The sequence below is a fragment of the Sinohyriopsis cumingii genome, unplaced genomic scaffold (assembly GCF_028554795.1).
Source record: "Sinohyriopsis cumingii isolate HCF-2022 unplaced genomic scaffold, ASM2855479v2 utg001397l, whole genome shotgun sequence".
Classification (NCBI taxonomy): Eukaryota; Metazoa; Mollusca; class Bivalvia; order Unionida; family Unionidae; genus Sinohyriopsis; species Sinohyriopsis cumingii.
Genome location: NW_028315993.1, coordinates 2,159,388 through 2,178,059, shown reverse-complemented (window position 1 = coordinate 2,178,059; position 18,672 = coordinate 2,159,388). Strand labels below are relative to the sequence as shown.

The 18,672-nt window shown below is 35.8% G+C and overlaps 1 protein-coding gene and 1 non-coding gene across 2 annotated transcripts in view; both read left to right on the top strand.

The window, feature by feature from the left end:
* LOC149772542 (uncharacterized) overlaps positions 1-17,558 on the top strand; it is a 54,573-nt gene extending 37,015 nt beyond the window's left edge. Inside the window, exons 3-5 of the mRNA XM_089947646.1 lie at positions 13,729-14,511; positions 17,042-17,130; positions 17,484-17,558. Coding sequence (XP_089803772.1) covers positions 13,729-14,511; positions 17,042-17,130; positions 17,484-17,558 — 947 coding nt within the window. The remainder of the gene's footprint in view (positions 1-13,728; positions 14,512-17,041; positions 17,131-17,483) is intronic.
* Trnap-cgg (transfer RNA proline (anticodon CGG)) lies at positions 16,151-16,223 on the top strand. Its single transcript has one exon. It is a non-coding gene; the product is annotated as a tRNA-Pro (tRNA).
* Positions 17,559-18,672: the final 1,114 nt, after the last annotated feature.

Here is an 18,672-nt window from a genome sequence, read left to right as displayed (position 1 = left end):
TCGATCACATCAACAGTGTAAAAAGTGATAAGAATTTATCTAATTTGCAAGCTATTACGCAAAGTGATAATACTGCACGAGGATGGACTGGTAAATTTAAGACAGCTAGTAAAAGATCAGTTAAATCAAAAAATACTGTTACTGGTGAAGAGATGATTTTTCAATCGATATATGCTGCTAGCAAATATTTTGAAATCTGCCAGCCTTCAGTACAAAAAGTCGCGGAAAATATATAAAAATCCACCTTTTCAAACAAATATAAACAGAGGATCATTTGTCAGTATTGTTAGAGAGAGAGAGAGAGAGTGAGAGAGAGAGAGAGAGAGAGAGAGAGAGAGAGAGTCATTATAGCGAACCGAAGGGAGATAACGCCGTGCGACCGTCAGACTGGTTAGTAGAGTTTATCGAACCTTACCGCGTACAGATAGGAAGATCTTCCGGGTCAGCAGACGACACGTATTTTACAGGTAATTTTATTTCTGCCGGCCCATTGTTCTGTTTCGCATACCTTTACAGGTAAATTATTCTCACGGTCCATAATTATACCTTCACGGGTAAATTATTCTCCCGGTCCATAATTTGTATACCTTTCACAGGTACATTTTGTGTGCGACTATCCACGCGAGTGTCTGTTCGTCTGCTTTGTTTACAGGTAAGGTTCGTGCTGTCTACAGGTGGATAAAATACGTAGATCACTGAGTCAGTTTGTCATGTGATCAACAATTTCCAGGTAGTCGAGTACATAATAACTTCTTCGCGTATATGTCGTAGACGAGGTCTGTGGCACAGTGGTAACGAGTCGGATTTTCAATCCGAGAGAGTCTAAGACTGCAGATCAAATCTCGCAACGGCATATTTGTCGGTGGTACCGATATTATAGTTTTATAATTGGGGGCCAGCCCCTCGTGTACATCCCTTACCACGCAAGTTATATGGTGAGTGAGTTTTTTCACTCCCCGGGATTTTTCTTGGGGGGATGTACAGGAAACGCATAGACAGTCAGAGAAAGCTGGCACCCATCAAAAATATACAGTAGCATGAATGTAAGCTCTACGTCTCATGAAGTGTACCCCACGAAAAACATTCAGAAAGAATGTGACCAAAAAGAAACGATCATGGGTGCCGAACTATCTTTCTACTTGCAACTATCACATCATTTGGTCTCCATTTATCCCAAAAATCATTTATGGAAGTCTCTGAAATTATTTCGCGCATTGCTTCACACTGAATTGTATTCGACAGCAATCTGATTAATTTTTTAAACTCTCAAGTGCTCTATGATCATCGGCCACTACTTTGTAGTGGTTAACATAATTTTTTAGCCAATAATGTGGAGATTGTCCAACATAGGGTGGTGGTTGACCGTAGTTGCCGCACATTATCACAGCTGCAGTTTTTTAATGACCAATCGAGAAATGTTTTTAATATATCTTTAGATACTGGACATATATCAGCGCAAATTATTATTTTAGGAATTTATTTTTCTCACATTCGATCAGGAGTCCATGGGTCTCCGCTCCATAGAGAAAAGCTGTGATAAGTACAGGATTGCATTCCTCGTTCTTTCATTTCTCGTGCAAGTCTGTGTGTAGGAGTTAAAGCATATCTGAATTCTGTCTAAATAATTCAATAACACGAGTTGTCTTACCAGAATTTCCGATCCGTTTAGATAAAAGGTCTTGTATCAGGATACTGGATCATGTACGGATGGCGCAGACGACATTTCTGATATCCGATTATTTTTACAATAAATATCCTTGATCGCAACATCTGCTGATTCAGTATAATCATATAACATTTCTTCTTTTATTCTTCACGAACCCCATGATGCATCATCGCTAATAAACGTACTCACTAGTACTTTATATTTTTAATCGATTTAAAATGAATCCGTTGCAATTCTACCTGCGGTGTCAGGGAATTTGTTCATCACTGATACTAAATTTATGGAAACATAAGCGAGCATTGAAGGTCTTAAATGAGTAAACTGAGGAGAATCTCAGTCCATATAACTAACAATTGTACCCAACTTTGTTCCGTCATATAAATAGGCGTTTTCTCGACTTACAAATATATTTTTCGCCGTTGCATCAGCTGTTATAAAATCATACTCAACATCGTCCATAATTAATCGTACAGAATGTCGTTTATGATCATATGCTCCACCTTGAGTGAATTTACCGATTATTTTCTGCCGAGATCCTTTGCTATTTTTTCGCTGTTGTTGAGTTTAATCTTAAGAATTTTAGGAGCTTCTTTGATGATATCATCCTCTAAAGCATCAGGGCATTTTTCCCCAAATTCTTTAATGACGTCATCGAGACTGATATATTCTGATGGTGGTAATCAAACTTTGGTCTGCTTCCGATATGATATAATTGCTTCACTGACCGTCAGCGATGTCAGTATTTTACAATCAATCATATATCCTAATAGTACTATCGGTGCCCAGCATTTTCCTGAAAAATGACTACCAAACCAGCAATAACAAATCGCATGGAGACCTTCAGCAAACTCAAATGATACAATACGAGCATTCCCGGTCAGGTCAAAATCCGATAATGGTCTATTAATTGCTACTCGCGTCATTTCGTCTGTGGGGTGTCCAAACAGCTTAAAATACTCAGCACACTCACCCGTTCCAAGACAACTTCCGGGATAACAAGCGGCCATATCAACTGATATCATATCATCACGGTCATGCTTGGTATTCCATAATCCGTCGTGTCTGTATTCACAACAACTAGTCTGTACGTCTTCAAGAAATTCTAATCGTGTTGGTTTATATGAATTCTTTATTCGGTTAGCGTGTGCTGCAACTGATTGAACTGTGAAGCAATTACTAAATAACTTTTCATCAATATTATCCGAAAACTTATGCGCAGGTTTTTTCATCGTTTCGTGAAAAGATTCTTTCCGATATATTTCGCTGCTAGGTCGTACAAAATGACCATGTTTTTCATCGTCTGAACTTGAAAACAACCACACTGACACAGAATCGTTTTCACTTATTTAGTGGATAAAATCAAATATGTTATCTGAGTAAATTCTCACAGTTCGATCTCGTGGATACACCGTAACTGCACTGGCCCACGCATGTGCGTTATGATCAACACTATTTATCGGAGCTCCTCCTTTTTTATAATGTTTCGATTCGTACAACACTTCTCCTGTTATTGTTGTTAGGATTACTGGAATTTTTATTTTCTTCTCCAACCGAGAAACGTTGTTTATAGTGGCTCCTTTATCTTTGACTGAATCAGCCCTTTTGGTTATTATTTCACGTCGTGTATCCGTTAATTTATTACCGCGTGTCGCATTTGTAAAATGTTCAATTATTCGCTCAGCTACACAAGTTAGCCTTGACAAAGTCAAGGATGAAAATTTCATCGGCTTCAGATCATCATCGCGAGGGTTTTCGTTTATCGGATAGCTTCCATAAATAACCACTGTTACAGGATACGCTTGCTCATAATACGGTTTGTCCATAGCGGTTAACATTCCTGGTATTGAATTTTTACTCAGTATGACAATTTTTTTTATTATGATGGACAGGATCATATTTGTCACGGATAATCCAATTATCTGTTTATGTTAGTACAATAAATTTTGTTCCGAAAACATATTTTCAATTGTCAAGGTAGTTAATGATTGTCGCCGCTCGTTTGTCGTTCATGACACCGTCGACACCTCTGTCGCGTATAATTTTGAACGTTGATCATACGTGAGCTGCACCATCTTTGTGAAATTCTTTCTTAGCGTTGTGAATTTTATTAACCAAGCTTTTATTCTTCGGATCAACCAGACCTCGCATCGGTTAGTCACGAGATATCCTGTCAAGATCAAATTTATCTGTTTTCCAAGGCTTGATCTTGGATAATCTCTCGAATTCGTTCATAGTATAATTAAGGCAAACATTTAAATTTAAATATTATATATATAATGTGTCAAGCAAGAGATGAATGCAAATGGTTGATGATAGGCTCATTAACTCCATGTAATAAATCCTGCAGAAAAGAATTCTGCGGATATCATTTGCAGCGCGTTCGTAATGGAAGTTTAGGACCAATTACTTGTCTGCGATGTGGTTTTGGGGTCAGAGGAAAAACACAGCTGTGTTTACAATGTGCGAACATAAATACAGGGATTCAAAAGATATTATGAAAAAATAATGACAGTGACAGGGCCGTAAAATGTGTAGAGGATTATCTAAAATTTCAAAGTAATTATTTTTGGGAAATTATGATTTAAACAAATGATTTTATTACATGAAAAATGGAAAACACATCACACCAAGATTTTGTGAAGCATCCTATAATACCGAACTACGAAGCAAATCGTGATGGTGTGATCAGACACAGTAGGTTTGAAAAAACCAGTTGGTTTTGTTGCTAATACTGGTTATCTCATGTTTGGTGTTGGGAAGAAAAATTAGTAATGTCCTCGATTTATATTCGAGTGTTTCAACGGATTGATCGATGACGGCCTTGTGATCGATCTTATTGACTCGGACCCTCAGAACAATTCTTTATCCAATCTGAGATTTGCCACACAAAGTCCGAATTGTAAATCCGGTAATAGTGGCTGTAATGATAAGAGCGCCAAAGCAATTGTGTCCACAAATTTAGAGACTGGCGAAGAATAAATATTTCGATCGACATATGTAGTTGGTAAAAATTTTTATATTTGCAGGTTTTCAATATATTCCGCAGCAAATAAAATATACAAATCTGCATTTTAAAAAAAATATAAACAAAAAAATATTTTCCATTAATGTTAGCGATAAACTATCTCCGATAGGTTTACTGCTTATACTCATTAACCATTTTCTATTTTTTTTATTCTGATTATTCAGAGGTATAAAAACCAGAGAATTAAAATTTTAATCTACGATTAGAAATTGTAAGATAAAAATCACATACCGCTTTATTATCAATTCTTTCCCAGGAAGGTCAATTAAGCGCCCCAAGTGATCGATAAGTTTTAAATTTATTCTATACAATAGATTGTTATGACACCGTAGATAAACACCATTGAGTGGTTCTTGTGCCATCGAATACCCAGGAGGGACATGGGGAGTGAATAAGTATAAAACGTATCCTTGTTTAGCCTGAATTGACTTTCCAAGATCTATTTGATAGCTGCCATCGATTACATCACAAACAAGATTAATCGCGATCGTTGATGTTATACTAACGATTCCAGGAGATACATGTCGACGGCCTCCAAATGGATTATTATTGTGTCTGAGAATAACCGGCGTCGGATCTATCTTTCTCCACGCCTCGATAATTTTAGGAAAATTCCAATATAGTTAATTAATTTGTTTTGTCCGTCTGTGGCAAATTCTGGCATTATAAAATTTGGTAATTGTTTTTCTGTAATCATATCTTATTTTAGAAATAATTCCTTATATGTTGAAACATAAACTACTCAGTCAGCAGAATCAGTTATGTTTTTAATAATTTGTTTATTGGCGGTTTCAAGATCAACTATAACATAATTTAAATATTGTATCATTGCGATGATCTGATGTTTTATATCCTCACTGTAATGTTGTGTGGCACTTAAAAACAATTTTTTTTAGACGATTCAATGTATATTTGAATTCCGAAGTGATTTTATGAGAATAATTATTAACATGTTGTTTATTAAATTTATGTTTATTAGTATCATTATCATAATAAAAAATAAATCTGACTCTAGGGTATATTAAACCCTCAAAAGCAGGGGAAATATATCTTTTATAAACCCATGGTTCTTCTTCTCGATATGTATTAGTTGTTGCAAACTTTGTTTCATCGGTGATCAATTCAATTAACTTCGGTCCTGGTGGTCCTTCATACGCAGGTGCTACTTCAGGCAAACCTAAGTCGGATCTTATTGATGATTGATAAATATCAACAGCGTAATCAGGCGAGTGTATCTCGATTGTCACCGCTCCAGTGGCCTGGTGGTTGGAGCGTCCGCCTCGGATGCGGGAGGTCGTGGGTTCGATCCCAAGCCGAGTCATACCAGAGACTTAAAAAATGGTACTAGCAGCTGCCTCGCTTGGCGTTCAGCATTAAGAAGTTAGTGTTAGGACTGGTCGGCCTGGTGTCAGGATAATGTGACTGGGTGGGACATCATACTACATATCTGCAGCATGATGCCCCAGTGCTAAACATCACTATAAACTGCCACATTGCAGACATCGTAGCGATGTGACTGAAAAATTGTTAAAGCTACGTTAAAAATAAAAAATCACATCACATCACGTATCTCGATCGGCGAGGACAAAGTTGGTTAATGAACGTTAATCGATTTTTTGCTTCTCTTCCGATTATTGATTGTATTCTACGCGCAAATTCATCTTTGATTTGTTCAATCTCATTTCTGCCAGTAGGTATTCAACGACCTGCCGGTCAGGTGTTCCATCCGGTTTAATCTTATTAGCAAATACAAGTGAATTATTTGCCGCTGATCCATACATGATTTTGATATTTGGCCAGCTGTGATATACTCGTAATTGTGATAGTCCGATATTTTTTTACCAGAATCGCGGTTGGAAAGTTAACGTTAAATTCAGGAATAGTCGAACTTACAGAGATCATCGTGGTTTTGGGCGGACTTTTGTTCTTTACAATATGTTGAAGTAGCTTTCCTGACATTGTCTGTAATGCCATTATTAGATATACTTGTACCTTTAATACCATTGCCATCGTGCTATATTTTAATCATCTCTGAGAACTCAGAATCAGAGATTACTCTATCATTAAGACTTTCTGATAACAACGATGATAATTTGGAGTACCCTGTTGTCGCTGCATGTAACTTTATGATATAATCATTTAATTTCTCATTCATGAAGGTACATATTTTTTTTTTGCAATGTAGCTGAAATACAGATGGTTACGGCTGCTGGAGCCATCATCGTTATTACTGATAATAATACGCCTGTTCCAGCAACAACAGCGGATACTGAATAAACGATTACATCAACGATAACTACTCGTCTACGATATTTCTTTATTTTACTGTGTATTGCTCGACGGTATCTTTTAATTTTATTTGCCATTCACAAACTTGATTATACCTATAATGTTGCGATGCAACATAATTCGTGATACTCATTATTCTTTATGCAGTAACCAATTGTGGTGTTTCAGCTACGAATTCTAGACTCCACCAGTAAGATGTTGCGATTAATTTCTTATCAGCTGCCTCAAGAACAAATATATCTTCGTTTCCGCTATTTAATATGATAGATACAACTCCAGAGAACTTATTGGTTGAATGACGCCATGGATACGTTGTAAATATTTCAAATTTTGCAGCACTGAACACAGACAGCCTGTACACACCAGTAACCGTTGCGGTATATTTGAGAGTTTTATTTTGCTGCAACCATGATGTGAACCCGGATGACACTGTGTACGCTATGTTGGTAATTTGCCCGGGAGTTATTCCCGGAGGAATCTTAATTAGATTAACTTTATTAACGATGTCTTTGAATGGTTTTTTTTTTTTTTTTTTTTTTTTTTTTAAATTGTGTCAATGTTTGTTTTGATATCAGAGAGTTTTACGTCAATGGTTATCGGATTACCAAAAAGATTAATCTGCGATTTCATTAGGTTCTCTAAAATTTCTACGGAGATTTGTAAGCGCGTGTACGTGAACATCGTACTCGGCCCGCAACGTAGATAATTTACCATCTACGGTGTTGTAGTTAACGTCAACGTATTTTTTTTTTGTCGCGGCAACTTCTTCGGATGTTGGATCCCTCAAAACCACAATCTTATTCCCGCTCATGCTGAGTTCACCCGTCATTGTATCGCCAGTGTTTTTCAAACGATTAGCAACGCTTTTTGTGATTTCATCCCTGATAGTTGTGAACGATATACTCGAGTCGCTGATTCCACAACCGTCGGTAAACACTGGAATGTTATCCTTGACCGCACCAAGTATTCGTCAAACTATATCATACCATTTGATGTTGCTCGTTTTTAAAACACCATATCGGTCCTGAAAAGCAACAACTTCATCTCGGTCAACTGCAGCAAGATTCATAATATCAGCAAGATCATCTTTAGTTGCGTACTTGGATAGATCAATGCCATGGGATTTTTTCTTAACCTTAGCGATGCTGTGAGATGATCTTCCGCAAATATCAAGCATTATATTTATCTACGATCTCGAGATCTGTTTAAAACGAAGCTGCTAGTCGTATGATCATGCACGACTTCATGAGGTGCCGCGGATGACTTTGATATAGCGTCAAGTACTTTATTACTTCACGGCCGCATATTGGCGGATCTGTCGTTGTTTGTGTTGGTAGGGTTGAATACCAAACTGGAATTTTTAACTGATCAATATATAATGCATAAACTCTTTTGGTGGAGCTAATCCGTATGAATTGAAATAAACGATTCCACGTGGATCAATTGCGTATGCGGTCCAGAGTTCCAGGTCCTAAATTATCATCGAGATTAATAATACCCGTTTAAGCGCTGTTTGGTCGTTGTTGTAATCGATCTTGCATGAAAATACCCCTGAAGTTTTTATTTTTAGTTGTTTAGCAGCATCAGGTAAATCAAAATTTGATGCTGGAATAGTTAACAAGGTGTTGCTGCAAGCCCTAGACCTCTTCCCCAACACAATTCTAGTAATCTTAGACCCTTTCCCTTTTTTCAATCCTCTTCATGTTGCTTTCTTTAATGCCATTCCAGCAGCTGTTCCAACAGCACCTAATGTTGCTGCTTTCGCTACGGCAGGTGCGGCTCCTGAAATTAATGCTAGAATAGCTGCGAGAAGTGGAAAAATACCACCTGTTTTCATTGTGTCTTTAATCGCGCCCGCAGAAAGGCTAAGGTTGATACCTGCTTTGATTGTTTAGCGTCATTAAAACGTTTAAGTTGACGTTGTGTCAATGATAGTTTATTTTGATCACCCGTTATTTGATCTTGATTTAGTGAAATTTTCATTCCGCAGTTCTTTGCTGAATCTGATTGAATTTATTTTAATCTGACCAGGAGTCAGTCTAACGCTAACGTGATGATATGACATTTATGATAATACTCGTGTTTTTAAATAGTACAATTACAGATTTTCTACTGGTGCATCAACGACCATTATTCGACCACTACCACCTTCAAGTAACATCGTTTTGTCGCTAAGTATAACCGCGATTGCTCTGTAAGGACCTGGTGGACAAAACGCAACCTCGGGAGGTTGGTTTACCTGAGCTCGAAAGTGTACATCAACAACAGATTGTTTACATAAATCAAGATGCTCCAGTGAAAAATAATAGATCGGATATAATTTTGTAAAATCCAGCTGTAATATTTGCAAACCGGTATCTAGGTTTTGATCACGACCCATATATGTCATCAAACGGTGAAAAGCGCGCGCCTCATGATTGTTGTCATAATTTAATGATATATCTTCAGACGGTTCTTGTTGTCCGTTTATTCTCAACGAAATCCCGGTAACCTTAAAATTATCAAATATCATATGAGAAAGTTCTTGATTGCTGATCCGATTAGTATATTGAAACGTAATACAAATATGTCGTGGCGCAGAAACAACTTGTGATGCTATATGCCAAGTAAATAAACCCTGAACAGTACTTTGAATAGCATTTGTGGTTACCATGATAGCAATGATTTATCGCCTTGATCCATGAATGATATTAATTTTTGTTCCTTTACGATTGATGGAGTCATTACGGGCATCCATAGTGAGAGTTTTGTTATATTTACTTTGCCAGCTTCAGCAACACCAGCACCTCGCCAAATTACATCATTATCATCACCTTTTCTCACGAGCACAACTGTGTGCTTAGCTCCAAAGATGACCTTTCTAACACCTCCTCAAAATCCGAAGATGTGAGATAATGGAATCGCGCACGAAAATCGTCTATTATTTCGTTCCAGCATTGCTCGGCTTGTTGCTAATCCTAAGTTGTAATTTGCACTAATGTTTCCTATAATATCAAATTCACTGCCTGGTCTAGTTTCGTGTTCAAAATCAGCTGGTTGTCCGACAATTGCAGTATCTTGTGGCGTCCGTACCTTAATATACTGAACATGATCAGCGCGGTCAGTAACATCTTTAGCAAACATCATTGATGGACTGGCTGATCTTGTATAATCATCATAATATCTCGCTAGACCAATTATTGTTGTAGCAACATCACCATCTCTCTGAACTGATTCAATATTTTTTCCATCAATCATATATGTAGCGTTATGAAATAATGCCATAATCCCGTTGTTGACAAAACCAACTCGCAAATTGGCTGCGTAAGGTACATTATTCGCAACATTCGTTACAAGTTCACATTCTACTTCAATTATTGCCTCGCAGGGCAAGAAATATCAGCTTCTATCTTGAACTTGAAGTTCAATTCGCCCGCCTTGATTTGGTTGTCTTGCATCATAAGAGTAAAATTGATAATATCGTAATGATTCATCTTTGTAAATCGGTTCATCCATGTCAAATGCTGGGTCGGACGTGCGATTAAACATTGTATTATATACTTTCGATTTAAACAACGCCGCGCTAACTTTGTCGAGCGATTACAAAGTCCACTCCCTGCTATTAAATTTGCAGTAATATTTTTTTTTGTATTTCGTCAGATCCTTGATCCATCAAGGATGCTATTTTTTATTTGCGGCTTGATTTATTACTTTACTGACATCTGCAGGCATAACTTCAGTAGACGGTAAAACAGTCCGTGGTAATTTCACCGGCTGTGATTTTCGTCGCATTAATCGTGCTAGTCTTTCTTTGATTGCCAATAACTCCTTACCAAAAAATTGACAATTGCACCAGGAGCTTTTTCACGAAAATTCATCAATAGCCTTCATTGATAATTATTTTGCAACAGGTGCTACTTTTGGAGCTAACCTCGCGAATAATCCCTGAACAACGTTACCAAATCCATCTCCATAAATTGCTCTGTAGGTTGGTAATCGTGAGTTTACTACCCTAACCATTACAGGTCTAAGCTGACTTTTGTGTCTGATCATTTTATTTGTTATCGTTACGTCTAATCACTGTAACAATGACTAGTCATGGTCGACAAGTTCATCGATGAGTTCTCGGTAAACGCCAACATCCATGATACCACCTTGAAATAATCGTCTACAAATATCAGCTGCTTCATGAATTATTTCTGGTGAGTTATTACCAGCGCGCGTTCCTCCTATGAGAACTTCTAACCGTTGTACGTCATCGAGGTTGTTATCAGGACAAACAAGACCGCTTCCCAAACCATTACCAGTGGCACTAGGTGCATCATCAAATTCTTCTTTCGGAAATTGTAGTCAAGTAGTTTGTTTCTATCGTTTCTGCGCTTGAGGTTGTGGCTGTTGTTTTGTCTGTTGCTGCGGTAAGGAAAGTTATATTTGTGGTTGTTGTATTCGTGTAAAATATTCATCTATTGCTTTAGATAATGCAATATATCTACTATCACTGTTTCTAGCCTGATAAAGTTCAAAGTATACACGAAGTACCAACTTTCGCGACCTATAGCATCATTGGCATCCTCATCTTTTAAATATTCTTTTCGTCGATTATAACTTTCCGCAGCCAACTTAGCTAGTTCATTTGTACCTACAATATTCCTTATTAAATTAATACTTTTTTCGGTAAATTTATCTCTTGCATCAACTTTATCCCTGGCCTGCTCTGCTTCTGTTTCTGTTTCTTCTATGCGATCTTTTATATCCCCTATTTCAGCACGATCTTTGCCATACCTTCAAGTATTTCTTCATCGACAGGTGGAGGTTGAGCTGCAGCAATTTCAGTTGGAAGTTCTCGTAAAATCGTTTTTGTTTTCTTGTTTTTCACTTTGTTCGGCGGTTTGTTTAAGCGATGGAAGAAGACCTTCAGTAGCTGTTGCAACTTTTTCAGTAACTTTTGTGACGGGTTTACATAGCTGTTCTGCACCTTCTGCGAATTCAACTTGTTCTTCTTGCCGCGCTTGTAAGTTTTTTTCCTGAAAGAATCTCTCACGGGGATGAATTTTTTAATTGCTTCAAGTCGCTCTCGAGCTAACCGGGCAGTATAAGATTCCGGATGAACCATTATTTAATATAACAATTTTTTGATTAATAGCGGGCAGCATGCGCGATCTCAAGTTGGTTCAGTTTTGTAATATATTCCTTAGTGATTATTATCACCATTTGGACCCTTTCCATCGAGTTTTCAGTCCGAAAAAAAATCCCAATATAGGCTCAACGTGGTTAGTTATTTTGATTTTTAAGGTTGTAATTCTTTTCTTTTAGGAAGGTTTATTTCGGTGTTTGGACGCTTCTAAAATTGTTCTAAAATTGGTCTATTCGCTTTCTGTTTTAGCATTATTGATGCTTGTATCTTTTTCCCTATGTAGGAACGTTTATTTTTGTCTGAAAAATAGGTGGGTTCACCTTCTCTGATGCTCAAACTTAAGTTAACTGTGTTTAATTTAGTCTTAGATCATGCTTTTCATAGTTATACTCATTAAAATTGACAGCCATTATTATATGTGCAAAACTGTTAGTCTATCAGTTTGTTTCCTCGTTTTGACTAAAATTCTTTTTTTTTCATAGAAATTTATTCCCCCTCATTTTGATGTATGTCCCTGTTTTGCGTACAGTTATTACGCGGTAGTGGGATGAAGATCTTTATTCTAATCCTTTCAAGGAATGACACCTAGCCTGAGTTACAAAATGTAAGAATGGACACCATGTCTTAATGTGTCTTGTCCATTTTTGGAGGAGTATAAGATTAATACACACGAACGTACGCACGTACGTAACATGATTAGAAATGAGGGACAATATCAGTATCCACACATAACCTGTTAACACACTATTGTTGGTATCTTCAGTGTACTAAAATACAGCACAGAACTATAATAGTGTGATGACTGGGTCTATGTGATATCTGCTGTAAATCTCTCTTGTAATATTAATAATAATAATAATAAAACGATGATGCCTTTACGACGATTGTGATGGTCATTTGTTTAGTACTTAAATCATACATTTATAGTAATTTTTTATATATGTGTCTCAACATTTATAGTATGCATTATTTTAATGTTTATATTACGTAAATGAACAAGTTATTTTAGTATTTTAATGTAAATATACATTTGCACGTACGTAACATGATTCAAAATGAGGGGTTATAGCAGTTTCCAGACAGAACCTGTTAACGCACTATTGTTAGTATCTTCAGTTTACTGAAATACTGTACAGAACTATAATAGTGTGATTACTGGGTCTGTGTGATGTCTGCTGTAAATCTATCTTGTAATAACAATAATAAAATGATGACGCCATTACGACGATTGTAATGGTCAGTCATTTAGTATTTAAATTATACATGTATAGTATTTTTGTGTAGATGTGTGTCAGTGTTGATATAATGCATTATTTTAATGTTTATATCACGTAAATATACAAGTTATTTTAGTATTTTAATATAAATATACATATGCAAATTTAGTAAATATACGACAACAACCATAACAATTGCAATGTTTCTTGAGAGCTAATTTTAGAACAATATAATAAGTATAACAACTTTAACATTAATGAATATTGAAAGTCATAGATATATTAATTAAACTATTATTAATGTATTAATACCTACACACTTCAAATGTTCAAGTTATTTCATATTTTAATATAATTATACATGTCTAATATTTTTGTGTAGATGTGTATTCATGTTTATATCACTTTATTTCCACAGCCGACAAGTCCCCGGACTACAACTCTGTTGTCGCCTGCCAAGACAAGATAGTCGTCCTAGACGACAACACGGATCAAGTTCGGATCCATCGACTCAAAGATGGAAAATTCCTGGCATCGTCAGACACACTGAAGTCAATACCACGTGACATGTGTCTGATGGACGTCATGACAATTTGTGTCATTCATGAAGACGGTCTGATAAAAATTATGTCCATCGATTCTGAAGTCATGTCACGTCGTATTAAAACGACCAAGAGATTACGTATACAGGGAGGATTGGATAGATATAATGGTTTTGTCAGATTGAATGATAGTCTTGTTGTCACTGGTGAAAAACAGGGCACGATGTGCTGGTGTGTTGTGTCACTTGACGACGGACATGTTGGCACAATTCACCAGATTTGTAAAGGGGACGGATTGAGTGGAGTGACAACAAAAGATAACATTATTTATGTCTTGTGTAATGTTGGTAATGAATCCCCAAATACTGGTGTCTATGGATTCGACATGTTGAATCCCAGTCAATGTAAATATACATACAAACATCAACGTCTACAAGACCCGATATCAATCGTTATAAATGAAGACGGGAATATTTTCGTATGTAACTATGGATTCCGTTATTCCAGTATTTATCAACTTACAGCTTCATGTGAACTTGTCGCCATTTTCACACAAGGAATTCCACGGAATCTCAATGCATTATTCTGGGACAATGGATGTCTGTATGCAACATGCTTTAAAAGTAGTGACATTACTATATTCCAACCCGTGTATCAAGGTAATTCATATTTCTTATATTTTATTGACATTGAAAACTTTTAATGACGTCATAAATTAAATTACAAACTTCATTTATTGAGAATTCTCAAAGATTTAATTTTAAATTTAGAAAACAATATGTCAAATAAGACAGTTTAGTCATGTTGATATGGTTAGATATACATAAAACGGTATTTTGTTGTTATACTATTTATATTATTTACACTTTAATATTGTTAAGTAATTTAAATTTATTTGTACTATTTATTTATAATATATGTATTTATATGTAAATAATAATAATATACTTTTTATAGACATAATTTATCAACGGCTTAAAAGAACGACGACATTTTGTACCGAGTTTATCCACCAGGTCTCGCTTTCATTCCAAGCGCGTGCCATTCAATATGGTTAAATATAGATTACAAAGATGGCCGCAGGATGTCTTCACTTGTTCTATACACCCATGTCTTAATATTTCCTTGCTTTAGCAACGAATTTCTATCTATAATTTTTTTTTTTTTGCAATTGGAAATTTATATCACAAGTTAACTGTCAGTGAAAAAAAAAATAAGAACAAAAATAATGTTAGGGGTATTATCGGTTAAATAGGCAGATTTTAAAACCAAACGGAAGATGTTGCCAAAAATCAGAAAGATGCTCCTTTCCTAGTTTCTGTTTGCAATAAAAACTTCCAATATTTTGAATGCTTAGTTTTAATATTTCTAACACCATTTGTAAGAAGAATTGAGCAAACTAAAAAAGTGTACATGTGTACGCGTGTACTAAAAGAATAAAATTACCAAGGGTACGAAAATAAAAGAAATATTTGTCTTAGACGGCGAACAATATCTCACGTCTTGCAAAATATGGACTCGCTCACGTAAATATGATGCTGTATTAGTAAGGAAAATGCTGTGTAGTGCTATGATGTCAGTCAGGTTATAAAATGAGCAAGTTTTGTACATTTGTTTCTAAGACTATGACATTTTTTCTGACCCCCCCCCATTCCCCGTTTTTATTTAATTAAAATCTTTAGGTTGGATATATAGGGAAATCATCCATAATTTTAAAACTTTTTCATCTTGTTACATTTTTTAAATAAAATGATCAGTTTCTGTGTGCATCGGAAATTGTGAACTAATAGTTGATACTGTATGCTTGCCACATTACATAAGGACATTTTAAGGTTCTGATTTACAAAAAATAATGGAATTTTTGTTTCTGATGCAATTTAGATTTATGATGCAAAAAGCATGGATTGTTTAATTTTTAAAAAGAACAACAATTTTTGTCATGCTAGATGACATTATTTTGTGTTACCCCTCTGGAGAATTATCATACAATTTTACAGTGGTGGCAAAAATTTTTTTGAAAATGTGGGGAATAAATTGATGTAAATAAAACAAACCTAAATGATATATTGCAAAATAAAGTTTGATTTTCATTAAGCTGGTTTTTGTGAATGAATTGGCATTGAGCCCAGATTAGAAAATTGAAATTGATGCAGAAAATTAGCATTTTTTTGCAGTATTTATATGACGTTTTTCTTTCTTTTTTAAAAACATTGAATCTGAGTCGGGGTATAAAGAGATATAAAGGGAAGTCATAGTTTTGTATAACTTTATCAACCTAGTTACAAGTGTAATTTTACCGCTCCGGTGGCTTAGTGGTTAGAGCGTCCGCCTCGGATGCGGGAGGTCATGGGTTCGATCCCCAGCCGAGTCATACCAAAGACTTACAAAAATGGTACTAACAGTTGCCTCGCTTGGCGTTCAGCATTAAGAAGTTAGTGTTAGGACTGGTCGGCCCGGTGTCAGGATAATGTGACTGGGTGGGACATCATGCTACATGTCTGCGGCATGATGCCCCAGTGCTAGACATCACTATAAACTGCCACATTGCAGACATCGTAGCGACATGACTGAAAAGTTGTTAAAGCTACGTTAAAAATCCAAATCACACACACACGTGTAATTTTTGTACTCTCCCCTTCCCTCCAAACCAGAGAAGCATCGTGTAATGTTCCAGTGGGGTGGTGAAAAAAAGTTGCAAGAGAATAGGAAGAAAGAAAAGAATATCCACCAGTCACTTTCTAAAATTTTTACTTACTGACTTAAGTTTGAAAACGTAAGGTATAATTTAATGAAAATAAAACACATACTTATATGAACATTGTAAAGTTAAGTCTGACTGCTGTTAATTTGGTTTTTAGTTTACGTAATTGAGGTTGAGCCCAGTAGCCTTAAATCTTGCTGATCAAGAAATTCGAGCTATTTCAAGACACCCCCACCCTACCCCAGTTCCCACTGTCATTCTGAGATGCTTTCAGTACTAAGCAGTTTAAACAAGAAAGAATAGTCTGATCTGGAATTTCTTAAAATACTTTTGGCCAGTAGTTCCCCTGCTGTGTTATGAAAATTGAATTATTCCCAGACATATGTTACTGTAAACTTTAGTTTGTATATATTTTAATAAATACCTCATTCACATCCAATGTTTTGCTATATTGCTAATTAGCTGTGACAAATTTTCTTTTGCTGTAGGAAGTCATAAAGCTTCAGAAGTCCTAGTGAGCGATGAAAGAAGACATTCTGTCATTGAGGAGACAGCCACACAGATAGGACAGAGAAATGTAAGTGTTTCATACGTGCATTTCATATAGTTTACCACACTATTGGTAGCTCACTTCCAGTATGACTCTATCACAAAACATAACTTCTGAAGTGTGAGATGCTTTGATGATACACCTTTACTACTAATCAAGCATGTTTACTTTTGAATCAGGGTCTATTCTACAGTAGAACTGAAAAGTTAGGAGGAGAGGTAATTTCCCTTAATATTTGAAAGTCACGGAACATTTGATAAAAATAACACAGGTTGTAAATGAAGACAAAGTTAAAGCTGAAAAATAATGACCTTGCTTGAATTTCATTTGGTCAGTTTTTTGGTGTGATTTTGTATAGCAGTCTACTGGTATATTTATAGACCATAAGATTTTATGGGATGGCCCATTTTCCATCATCTGATTCTATTCCTAAACTTCATAGAGAATTGCCATGAAACTTTACTGACACGTTCATGACAAGATCTAGTTGATCTTAGTGATAGGAATTGGACAGAACTTCACAATCAATAATCGGTTTCACTTAACCAACTGGTAATCGATTATGAAACAAATCATCGAAATGTCTTTAAATTTATTAACTCAACAATTTAACAGCTTGATAATGTAATCATGACATTATGTTCCTAATTATGAAATTTTGCACCTATGGAATATCCGATGGTTTTATATTTATAGCTGTAAAGGCAACTAATACTTCATATCAACTTTACTGGCTGGAAGTTTTACTAGCCTTTGCGCTTTGCATACAAACTTAAAATAAGTATTCTCCCTTCACACACAATCGATTAGGGAGTGTCTCAATTGATTATCTTATTAGTTTGCTCAAGCAACTGATGATCGATTATAACTGATAATCGGAACAACACTAGCTGATCTTATATAAAAGCATTGCCTCTTGGATATATAATGTTGCCACCACAATTGCCATCCTGAAATTTGGAATAGATGATCATAGCAGCATGGGATTTTCACTAAAACACTTGCAATGTAGCATTGGATGTTAAACTTCCAGTGAAAATTCAACACTTGCTATGTTCTCTGTGGCTTATTAACTCTCATTTGAATAAAGGCCCAGTTAAACTTGGACCTTTTTGCCAAGAAGTCTCCTATTCTCTGATGAAGTGGTGAACCCTTACAATAAGAATGGGACTAGGGATGAAATGCAGACTCAAATTCAAGATTCATCTGGTTTATTAACATGCACAAACTTGTATGGCATTAACATTTCAAGACTCAAATATCAGGTGCATCACTTTCAAGTAATAACTCGTTGATTTTATATCACAGTGTTTGTGTGCAACTAGAAAAACATAAGTAATTTAAGTAACAGTTTGTATGATAGAAATTGATAATAGCATTTATCAGTGTCAAAGTTTAATGTTCAGATTATTGTTTAGTGATATAGTTTTTTGAACATTGGCTAACCTTTCATTAAATTCATCTAGGTTAATTTCAAACAGAGCCGTGAGAAACAATCAATGGCTGTAACACAAATAACTAATAGCATATGTACAAAACCTTGAGAAACACTCGACAGCTTTACAAAGT